Source organism: Montipora foliosa, chromosome 6 (assembly GCF_036669935.1).
Source record: "Montipora foliosa isolate CH-2021 chromosome 6, ASM3666993v2, whole genome shotgun sequence".
In the NCBI taxonomy this organism is placed as follows: domain Eukaryota; kingdom Metazoa; phylum Cnidaria; class Anthozoa; order Scleractinia; family Acroporidae; genus Montipora; species Montipora foliosa.
In genome coordinates this window covers 70,809,950-70,822,449 of record NC_090874.1, presented here as the reverse complement: position 1 = coordinate 70,822,449, position 12,500 = coordinate 70,809,950, and the positions used below count along the sequence as shown (strand labels likewise).

Below are 12,500 nucleotides of genomic sequence, written 5' to 3'. Positions count from 1 at the left end.
TAGTGTATGGGAGTTTTAATTCGGGTTCTACCTTTAATTCTGATCTGAGTTATCAAGTAAGCTTATAGAAATATTAAGTCATAAAGATTTCTTAAATTCTGTTGGGTGTTATAACTTCGTTTCATTTTGATGTTTGGTAAATACCAAATCTGAGAAATTAACCCAAAGCTTTCATAAATTGGGATAAGTTGGTTAGGTTTTGTTTTGGTAAATATTTTTTGTCAACACATACGTATACATGTATATACCTTGACATAGTTCAGATGGATTCTCTCTAAAAGTGAATTTAATTTCGTGGTCGGCGTTTCGCTTTCCAGTTTTTCAGTATAGCTTGCGTTTGAAACATTTTTCGTGGCTTTTTTTATGCCGTGAAAATTCGTTTGAAGGGCGTAAAGGAAGCGGGTGGAAGGAAGGGTGACATTTGATACCAAGGAAGTTTGAAATAGCTTTAATTCTGGCTATCTTCCAGATTTTTAATATTTCGCTCACTTGAATTTAAAGAGATTGGCTTCATTTTTTTTGTTTTGAAGGCTTACAAAATTATTTCAATGTATAATTATTTGAAAACTGAGCTTCGATTGATCTCCTACAGGTCGTTAGTCGCTCGATAACTTTATTAACAAATGAACCCACATGTATAAGAAATATTGGGCTTAAAATTTAAAAGTTGTTCAGCGATCGTACAAACCACATTGTAAGGAGTTTAACTTGCAATTTAATGTCTAAACACAAAGCTATAAAAATAGACCAATTATTTTCTGAGATCAGATTTTCGTGAGGTGTAATCATGCCTTGCAGAGATTGTATTGCTTGTGCAATGTGCATGCATACAGAGATTTTGAGTCACTTGTTGTGAAAATGATGTTCTATAGATGTTAATTGTACGAAATTCTTATCCTAAGAGTGCTAATTTTTTTGGCACTTTCTTTTCTTCTAAAATGTTAAACATTACCTTCTGGTAATCTTGAGAATTGATTTTGGAAAATATTTAAGAATTTTAGGACAGCTGGCATCACCCTTAGAGGGAAAAACATTATTTACCAAAGTTGACATATACCATCTTCGGTTTTGCACTTGTGGAAAAAACAAATTAGTAAAACTCCTTTACTTTTTGCTTTTACATGTAGAGCTCAAAAGCTTATAATATTGTGTACACTTTAAGTGCATCATGGTGTCTTCAAAGAAAATATCAGTGTACTGTATCATGTTTTTAATTTTGTTCAACTGTTTTTCAAAAAATAAAATAAAATTTTCATTTTTTTTAAATCCAAAAATGTTATCCATTTGAATTGGCAAAGAATAAACTGTTTCATTTTTTTGGTGGCAATTTCATGATTGTGATGTATTAATTAAATAGCCACAAAATGTCTTTGGGAGAGTATTAAATGGGAATTGAACTGAGTTTTCACAGCTATGCTCCAACTCTTTTTCAGTGAAACTGGTTGTTCGTTTGCGAGCCACTTTGCAATATTGTCACGCAGTTTTGCTTTTTTGATTGGCACTTTGCTCCAAGCAAGTTGAAAGTTCTAATTTTGCAACTTACGCATAGGTGAAGTCCAATGGTTTGCCTCCAACTGTAATTATATTGTGAACCATCTCCATAGCCGTTTTGGAATTGATAACTTTGGAAGACCCTTCGGCTTCAAATGAATTTGAAATGATTAATTTCTTCAAAGGTTTACGTGGGGAATCTAGTATTGGTGAACAGGGTTTTTGTGGAAAACCAGTTGTGCTTAAGCTAAGAAATCATGGTGTTGACTTGATATTTCAACCTACTCATACACGTACAGCTCTAGTCCTGAATTAAATTCTGGTGTGTTTTGTAGGCCGATGAAGGCGAAGAACACGAACAGTTTTCAATTAACTTCACAGAACTTGCGGTAATTCAAGGTTGCAAACGATCGAGCCGGTGATACATTTGGATTTGTTTATTTGAAAATTGCTTTTTTTCACAGCCTTGCAAATCCTACCCAATGTAGAGTTATGTGTAAATTTATATTGCAAAAGATTAAGTTCAAGGTTGTTTTGAACGGGTACAAATATACCTGACTCTGGGATGGTAAACGTAAACACCGGGCAGCAAGTTGAAATTTGAATTTGCAACTTCCTTGGAGCAGACGGCCAATCAAAACCCCAACATTGCACCACAACATTGCAAAGTGGGCGTGCAAATGAACAACCGGTTTCACTGTAAAGGATTTGGCAAAGGGACTTTATTATTTACGCAAGTGTCTGGTCTTCTAGTGCTGGAGCACTAATTGAGGACACTGTAAATTGAAATGAACCAATTAATGGAAATCAAATGTTGGTTTTAATTAGACCTCACCTGTTGTAATTCCTTAAAATTGGAATTTCAGTGCTCTAATTAAGGGTTACAACTTTGGCCCCTGGCTTATTATCCCCCTTAGAAATCCAATTTTTCATCTACCAAGTTTTTAATATGTGACCAAAGTGATCCAGGGTCTTCAATTTCTTCCCTCTCTCCTTCTGGGCCAGGGTAGGATGGTGAAATCCCTGGGGACTAGACTGATGCGAAGAAAAACTGTTTAGCCTGTTGAATCCTGGGTGTGAGACTTTACAGAATTAAGGACGGTGCCTATTGCGTAATTCAAAGGCATTTTCACACAGCTTTATGAATATTCGGGAAAAGCAGATTTCAACAAGTGTTATTAAAATCCAAAAAGAAATCTGGGGCTAACGACGCATTTTTCAAAGATACCAATTTACGGTACCAATTTACGGTATCAACTGTACATGTATTGGCAAAAACCGTTAAAATACAAAGCAATGTATCGTGTTCCTTTCCAAATTAAAGCTTAATCATCTCTGAAAAATGCATGGATACCCCCAGTTTTCTTTTTGGATAGCAAGAGCATTTGCCAAGTTCTACTTTCTCCGCATAAATTTAAACGGTGCAAAAACATCCCCGCATTACATGTAGTAAGCACAACCGATAGGAAATCCAAGTATCTGGAGATGCGCAGAAGGTATGCGCAATACAGTGTAGTAACAATAGTAGGCACCGTCCTTAACTCTGTCATCAGCTGGGGGCAATAAGACTAAACGAAGAACAGTGTGGAACAAAGAATCTCAATAGACCTCTTAAGGACGGTGCCTACTATTGTTATTGCGCATACGTTTTGCGCATCTCGAGATACTCGGATTTCCTATCGGTGATGCTTACTAAGACAGGGACTATCCGGAAAAAGTAGATCTTAGTAAGTGTCCTTGGTATCCAAAAAGAAAATTGGGGGTAACCATGCATTTTTTAGAGATAATTAAGCTTCAATTTGAGAAAGAACTCCATACGTTGCTTTGTATTTTGAAGCTTTTTGCAAATATTATTCATCAATTATCTTTGAAAAATGCGTGGTTACCCCCAATTTTCTTTTTGGATTTCAATAACACTTGTTAAGATCTACATTTCCTGCATAATCACACAGCAGGGAAAAAATATCTTTAATTAGTAGGCACCGTCCTTAAGGACGTTTGTGCGAAAATCTTCCCACATTGAAATTTGTTTCATTTCTCGCCTGACGTTAGATCATAAATTACTTATTACAAAAATGAAAAACAATTGTGGGGTCACCGACTTTTTTTTCGGAGAAAAAGGCAAGGGAAGAATACCCTAATTTCGATAGATACGTGTACGTGTAGGTGATAAAAACGGGATGTAGCCTCATCTACTCATCCTTCCAAAATCATAAAAATAATATTATGTTAGAGTGAAGGTTTCTGTGCATAGAAATAAAATTATAGGAGTGGGTTTTTTAGATAATTACATGTACATGTACATGCCGCAAGGGATGTCGTAAACAGTAGAGTTAATCCTCAACAAGCGTTTTCACAAGTGCTACCCGTTGTAACTAGTTCCAAAACTCAGGACACAAGGAAAGAAAAATGTTTAAAAAGATAACTTCTGGCATTGTGATTTTTTTCATTTCATCATATTTTGTAGATTGTAAGAAGAGCAATTGATTCGTGTCTTAAAAAATAGGGTCACCGATGATCTAAATGAGTAAAATTGATGTGATGTTGCGAAGCTCTTGGAAAATTTAGTTTGTCACGATTTTGCGTGACCTTTCGGGGAAGGACTGGAACCCAAGACAGGATCGATCCTTGAAAGGTTTTTGCAAAAAAAAAAATTTTCTCCAGCATACAGTTGTAGCAACGAAGTTTCGAGCAGACATTATCTTTATTTGGTTAGTGTTTTGTATCATATCTCTCCATTGCTGTCTTTCTCGTCTTCTGAAGTGTGGTTTTTTTGATATATAATCTCTGGTTGTATACTCTTAGGTCCACACTATTCAAGTGGATTAGGAAGAGAAGATAATTCAGCTCTATTTTCGTGAAAGTAAAGGAAAAGAACTTCAAAAACATGCATTGATTTTGAACTAAGAAGTTCGTAACGTAATAAAAAACATTTTAAAAAACCAACTCATTAAATTAACGCAACATTGCTGACTAAAACTAACCTTCCTCAAGTTTTCAAAACTTTCAACCAGTACTCAATTAGCGAGTCCTTTCTCTTTAACGTTTCATGATGAATTGGAAATAAATGTGCCATTCTTTAGCCCACCTGGAAATTTTTTCCTGGCATTTTTGTTGCCATAAGATCTTGACTAATGCTTGAAGTAATGTGTGACATATTACAGTCATGTAACTACCTGCGCAGTAAAAGTTGAACACAAACAATTGGCGCAAACGTCCTTAAAGCTTGTACACTTTGTTTTCTCATTTCAAACCACATGATGTTACTCAGTAGAGAACAGCTTCCTTCAAATGTCATTGTATGCTTGTGCTTACATGTATGTGCGAATAACTTTATGAAAAAAAAGAGGAAAATTCCCTTGTCAACATCACATGGTCTGAAATGGGAAAACAAAAGGTACAAGCTAAAGAGGTCTTTTTTCCTGCTGTACATTGTAAATGTGGTCTGCTGTCATACATGTACAACATGTACCTGTACATACTGTGGCACTGTGACCATTGAACCACAAGGCCTCGACCAATCAAATTCAAGTTCCCAACCTCTGAGATTCTTTATGAGGAGTAACAGTTTCGTTGGTTGATTTTTTCAATGGCTAACTAAAACACTGTATTTTTATTTTATTAAACTTCGCCTTCTAAATAAACTATTAACAAAACATGACAATGTAAACAGAAAATAAACAAATACTGGGTTAAGGCAGGGTGTCCACAACAGCTGACGCCAATTACTTTATTAACTATTAATTCGTTAGTTTTTGTTGTGTGATAGTGTGTATGAAGATGATTCCCTCGTGGTCAATCCAAACAGTGTTCGAGAAAGGAAATTACAGCAACAGGTAGGAAAGTGGACCAATAAATATTTTCGATGTAATTTTCACAGACGAGTGCGCCTGCAGTCGACGTCAACGTGGATTAACTTCTTAAATCTTTGTTCGCGAAGCCAAGCCATGAATTGGTTTGTTGTGGTTCGAGAAATTATTGTTGGAGATTGTTTTGCTGGTTTTAAACTCACACTATTGCAAAAAAGAGGTGAATTTTGCAAGATTGTGCGTGCTATAGATGTTTAACACAGTACAGTGTTCAGTGATCAGCTAAACAGTTTTGACTAGCAGTGCTAGAAAGCTACATGATATTGTACATGTAATAATTATTGGTACATGTAGATTAAAATGAAAAAGGTAAATATTATATTTTTTTCAAATTTACCCAAATTCAATCCATTTCAATCCTCTCCAGTTTTGTCCATCCAGGTCCCTTCTTGGCTTCCCTACAGGTGTTTTGTTAGAGTTCTTCTATAGTTTTGAACAGTTACATGTATTTTGATATTTTAGTTAATTCTACCATTCAATCAGTGCTGAAATTGCCTAAAATTGTGTGACCTAGCCCCTTTAAGTGGGATAAGAACACCAGTTTTTCCTCATAGAGTGGAAAAACATGAAATAAATTCTGTTTGGAATGAAATGTCACATATCTGTGTAAGGTTGAAAGAAGAGAAAATGCTAAATGAAATTTGCTTGTGGAAAGTGGCATACTGTACACCAAAGTTTAGTCCAGGTGTTAGTAGGCATTACAGTATGTTAAGCATCATGGACACTCTCTTCTCACTGCAAAGTTTTCCCTGTGACAGAATCATTAATTTATCAAGATTTGTTGTCCCAGTTGCTTTTAATAAATAATACTTTACGCCAAGTTTCACTTACAAATTTGTTTGCCACTACAGAGAGACCTTATGAGGAAAAAACAGGAAATGAAACGTGCACAGCCAGGTCAGTGATTTATAACCTTTTTTTTTTACCTAGAGTACATATAGGTGTACTGTAGTAATAATGCAGGGCAAGAATGTTATCTTAGTTATGGAGCAAGAGAGTTTCATGACTGTATTAGAGAAGTGTGTCAACCTGTTTGTTGATTATGTCAAATGTCATTATTACATAATGATTATTGATCTTTGTTTATTATGTAAAGCAGATGTACATGTACAATGTAAACAAAAAAAAACATATTTTGCGAAGTTTTGGATGGTCTTGCAACAGAAAGGTTCTGGTGGGGTCAGCTCTTGTTGTCTTTCAGTTTTGATTGCTTCAAGGATCAGTAAAATCATTGACCAACATTGCTTGTTTGGTTGTGTGTGTTAATGCAAAGACGGGTAATTTAGCAAAGTGAACATGTATGGTTTTGAGTTTGAAGCTTTGCGCGCGCAAAATAAAGCCATAGTAAACCAAAATGTTCATGTATTCGGATTCTTCTTTCTATTATCTTTTTGATGATATATAGTTTGCTGGAGTTTTACCGAAAATAACGCTCATACGAAAGATTTCCCAGAAGGCACCCCAAAAAGTTAGCCAGGGCTTGAGACTAACTTTTCATCTCACTAACGTAGTGGCTAGTATCAGGTCTGATTTCACTAGCCAAATCTAAATTTGCACTAGCCTGTCTCATCATGCGCAGTTTGTAAAAACTATCCAATCTCGACCCCAGAGCTCTCCTCTTGACTGAGGGAGAGAAGAACTCTGGGGAACCCTGAAACAAATTGTCTTCTCCTTGGTTTTGGTGAAGAAGAATTAAAAGCGTCTCTAATTGGTGCATTCATGTTTAGCATGAGGAGTTACCCTGTAGCAGGCGCCGTAACATTCAAATAGCCAATTTTTGGATACAAGAACCTTCCGATGCATGTTCTCACTAGTACATAGAGTTTCCCAGAGCCTTGGGTCGATCCGAGGCTCTGGTGACGAGACTGAAAACTATGCCACATTTGCAAACACAACCTTCGCTTTTAGTAAATATTTCCATATTCTCATATCCATCCTCGCAAACAGCGGCACAAATAACCTGGAGTTTACGGTTTCCCTTATTTTTCTCACAAAGGCAAAGTTTTCGCGGCATTGAGGCCAATTTTCTCGGAACTTTTGCCATATCTTTGCAACTCACAAATGCACTGGAGTATGGAAAACGTGGAATAAAGTAAATTAATTAATAAACCGTACATAAAACTAAACTGCTTGTTAGGAGGTCTGTGGAAAGGCTGTTCCTTTGATTATAAATTGAGCTATTTGCGATTGAAATTTCAACATGAAAGCGCCATTCTACACATGAAGCACAAAAGCAGTGGAATGCGGCAAAATAACATCTTAAATTGGATAAAAAGGAAATTTGGAAGGACAGAACATACATGTACATGTAGTTAGTGGAGAATTGGCTCATATAAGCAGTCTTTTTAATAGATTTAACAGCATTATCCTTGTGTTTTGTGCTTGAAGGATTTTTCGGAATCAATCACTGTGCTCGCCTGAAAGTTTTCTCTCTTTTAATGTGAGATTCACCATTCCTAGTAAACAAGATAAGGCACTCCATATTATCTCTTTCTTTCTTTTTTTTTTATTCGAAATAAATTATGTTTGGATTCAACTTCTAAACAAGTTCCTGATCTGTTTCCATATGTACACGTAACAACATCGCAAACAGTTTGCGATGGCTTGATCGTAAACACTGTCACTTTTCGATTGTGTTTGCGATTCTATTTTTCATATGTGTGATTGCTTTACGCAACCTGATCTCGTGACATCGTAAGAAATGGGCGCAAAATTAAAAACAGAATTAGGTTTTTACATCGTGTTCAACCTCTTCTTATGTTGGAGCTGTTGCAAAGAAGAAGGCAGAGAGGAATTGTCAAGATGCATTTTTGAGGAGCAGCAATGGCTGCAGCATAGCCAGTATCAAATTATAGTGCAGGAACTGGCTCTTCGTGATCGAGAATTTTACTACAGGTACATTTGGTGTGCGGTATTTCCTCAATATGATATTCATTAAACTCACACTGTTTTGAGGAATATTCTCATTGCCACAATGTACTGGGATGCTATTTTCATTACTCTTCGTCAAAGCAAATCACATGCATAAAAGTTATCGTCGATTGATCGCAAACAGGCAGAAACAATTTACGATTGCGTTTCCATATCGTTGTTTCCTCGCTTTTGCATTCATACATGTATGCTACTTGTTACGAACAGCACGTAACGATAGAGAATTTTCTATCTCTTGCGTCTTGTTTGCAATCATCGACAATTGATTGGAGATGAAACTGTTTGCGATCAAGTTGTCGGAAGGTGCTTGCGGTTCCTGCCAGTTCTTGCAATTGCTTAGAGGACTTCAATTTATTTAAGCAGAAATTAAAGACTCATCTTTTTATTGAAGCTTACTGATAAGATTTTTATTGTGTTTATCATTTTTATTTTGTTTCATATATGTATATTATATAGATATTTTTATATATTGTAATGCCTGCATGATCATATTAATGGAATGTGCGCAATATAAGCAATTAAACTTAATTAATTAATTAATTTACGATCAAGTTCCACATGATTTCACATCTGATTAATTATTTGTAAGGGCTGGGAGCAGGGAAACTGTTATCCGCGTTTGCGTTTTCAGTTTTTTTTTTTTCAACTTATCATTTTGTAAGGCAGTAAATTCCATAGAATCTGTGCACAGTTTCTGTTTTTGTTAGTTTCTATTCCCTCCTTCTGCCCCATTCATATGAAATAATTTTTTTTTTGTTTTCATCCAGAACTCCACTGCATCACAATAGTTACTAGCCCCATTGGCTACTGAAAGCTCAAAATCTACTAGCCTAAACTGAAATTTCACTAGCTTGTGGCTAGTTGGTTACCGTTAGTCTCAAGCCCTGTTAGCAGTAACCTTAATTAATAATTAAGTAATTCTGGGCTTTTGAAAAATGACTCAAGTTACTAACTTTTAATGAATTCTAATGCTTCTGAAAGGGTTGATGAGCTGAAGGTTGTGTTGTTCTCTCATTGAAAAAGAACATGGGATTTTTAGAGAACAGAAATTTTGTCATGTGACTCCTCTTATCTATGAATTACACTGGTTGCCGATTAAATATAGAATTGATTTTAAAATACTTTTAACTACTTTTAAGATTCTAAATTTTTTAGTGCCTACTTATTTATCGTCGCTCATTTCTCTTAGGCTCCCATCTAAATACAATCTAAGGAATTCTAGTGATAACCTTTTACTTAGTTACCCGCGTTTTAAATCTAAAGCTACACTAGGTGATCGTTCTTTTACCTGTGCTGCACCGAAACTGTGGAATGCGTTACCATTTGACATAAGAAGCGCCAGCACAGTTAGTATTTTTAAAGCCAAGCTAAAAACTCACCTTTTCCGTCATGCATTGTTATCATAGTTGTTTTTATTATTGTGAGTTTACTTGTGTAATATTAGCTTTTTATAATAATGGAAATTTAATCTTAATTGTAATTTTAGCTTTTTAGCCTTTCTATTTCGTTTTTAATCTTGTCCTGCGCATTTGAACATTTTATGGAATTTGCGCATTATAAATGTCCTATTATTATTATTATTATTATGGGATCATAGGGCTGTGATTAACAAAGATCAACTGAAATGAAATGTGTTTTTATTTAAATTCATTATGGATAGTTCTATGATGTTTTTTCTAAAGCAGAGGTAGTTGTCGTAGGTCACACAATGTAGGTAGTCGCATGAAAGTACAGTATAGTATTTAAATATACATGTAATTACATTTGGACATCATTTGTAGCCAGCATGATCTGTGTTAAGCAAAATTTACTTTTTTGGTGCCAATCAGGTCAGTTTTTGCCTTCTGCACATTTTACCGGTATTTGTTGCCTTTATACCAGAATACATGTCATTATCAACCTCCAAATTTTACTTTTGTTATTATTGTTTCAGTCTGCTTAATAATATTGTTAGATTTCTTGTTTCCTAATTCAAACAAAAAACAAAAAACAAAAACGTCACATTCACTTCCTGTCTTTTGAGGCTAAGAGGTGATAGCAAGCCAGACTGCAGCTTTTGAGAGCAGGTGCTTTTGGGACAGTAGATATCTGTATTTCCTAACAGTGTTTTAATAATTATTCATTTTTGTTTTCACGTTGACTATTTGAGCTGCAGTGGTGTAATACAATGTACTTCAAAAACATAATTTGTCATTAGGTATGTACGTGTATGATACCACCTGCAATATGTACAATGTAAGCGCAATTTTTTTTAAAATTTTAAAATACCTGTCTTTAAGTAAGTGGTTATGCAAACACTTAGCATTGTGCAATACTGGAAGTTTATAGTGTCGGTGAAGACATCTTGAAGAATTGTACAGTAGTCTTCATTTTAGAATCATTCTAATTTTTTAATGATTTGCCTTGCATAGTTGACCAATACTAAAAAGATACGATAGCAATTTTTTTTCATTCAGAGGGGTTACCATTAAAGAAAAACAAGTTGCATGATACGCAGAATAAGCTTGGCAATGTCAGTACAATAATTATTATAATTACCGGTATATGAGGTTTGGTATTAATTTTTCAGTATGCAAAGTTAGCCTTGTACATGTACGTACTGTGTTGAAATTTAAGGTGGTTCTCTTTAAGGTGTCAGTATACAAATGTACATGTACCCCAAATTTGATAATAAAGCCAAATTTTAGTCTTTGTTATTCCCAGGTACATTGTACATCTCATAGAGTTCTTTTAAGAACAAGAATGTCCAATATGTGGCAAAAAAAACCATGTAAGGGAATTTTTATTTTTGCCTCCTTCAAAAGTAATGAATATTTAGCAAAGCTAATGCATGTTTTGTAACAGCGTATAAAAAAATAGGTCCGCAATGCGTACTTGGGGTCTTATGCTTAGCTTAACTCCATTCAGCCCTTACAGAATTTGGTACTACGGTCTCACTTTTACCATGCGTGATTGGTTTAAAATTTGCCATAACAATGCAGCAGTGAAATGAGTTCCTTAAGTATGCTTCAAATTCCTGACCTGTTCAGAATTTTACATCGATGACTTGCCCTGGTGAAAATCCTTAAAGGATCTTTAAAGATCTTCAAAGATCTTCAAAGACCTGACAAAGATCTTTAAAGATGAAGATCTTCACAGGATCCTTGAAGGATCTTTAAAGGATCTTCAAAGATTTTCTAACATTGAGGACTCTTGGGATACTACCTCAAGATCCTTGAGGAAATTATCAGGATCTTGCAAAGATCTTACCAAGATCCACACACAAAATCTTGGAAAGATCCTCAAAAGAATCCTTAAAGATCCTCAAAGAGTGACTGAGGATCTTACAAGGATCTTAAAAGGATCCTTGAAAGGTTCTTAATAAAATTTTTGACAAGATCCTTAAAGATCATACTAGGATCTTTCGAGGATCTTTGAAGGATCCTTATAGTGATCTTGAAAGAAACCTTACAAGGATCCTCGAAAGATCCCCAAGGATTGTATGAGGATCCTTTAAGGATCCTAAAAGGATCTTCAGAGGGATCTTGAAAAGATCTTTATTGGGATCCTTAAAGATCCTATGAGGATCCTTCAAGGATCTTAAAAGGATCCTTAAAGTGATCTTGAAAGGATCTTTGTTAGGATCCTTGAAAGATCCTATGAGGATCCTTCAAGGATCTTAAAAGGAACCTTAAAGTGATCTTGAAAGGAACTTTATTAGGATCCTTGAAAGATCCTATGAGGATCCTTAAAGTGATCTTAAAAGGATCTTTGGTAGGATCCTTGAAAGATCCTATGAGGATCCTTCAAGGATCTAAAAAGGATCTTTAGAGTGATCTTGAAAATATCTTTAACAGATTTCTTACAGATCCTTCAAGGATCATGTAAGGACCTTTATAGGAGTGAAGTGTATAAAATCCCTAAAGATCCTATGAGGTATTACGTACATGTACCCTCAAGCATCGTTAAGGCACCAAACTTTGAACATAAAAATAATCACGCTGTACACGAATGAATTAAAAAGAAAACTTTTATTCTGATGTAATCCATGGATTATCGGAAATATCAGTAACAGATTACCTTGCTTGATGAACTCGTAAGAGCTGCAGGCCGGGGCCAGAAGCAATATGAAACAGTATACTCTCGAAATATCAAAGAATTCGTGTTAGCACGTAAATTATCCTTTTAAAAAAGACCAGGGCTAAAATACAGAATTCAGGGCCACATCTA

At 35.2% G+C, this 12,500-nt stretch overlaps 1 protein-coding gene across 1 annotated transcript in view; it reads left to right on the top strand.

Moving 5' to 3' along the window:
- Positions 1 to 12,500, top strand: part of LOC138008320 (tubby-related protein 3-like) — a 27,095-nt gene that overhangs the window by 373 nt on the left and 14,222 nt on the right. Inside the window, exons 3-4 of the mRNA XM_068855621.1 lie at positions 5,261 to 5,327; positions 6,212 to 6,257. Coding sequence (XP_068711722.1) covers positions 5,261 to 5,327; positions 6,212 to 6,257 — 113 coding nt within the window. The remainder of the gene's footprint in view (positions 1 to 5,260; positions 5,328 to 6,211; positions 6,258 to 12,500) is intronic.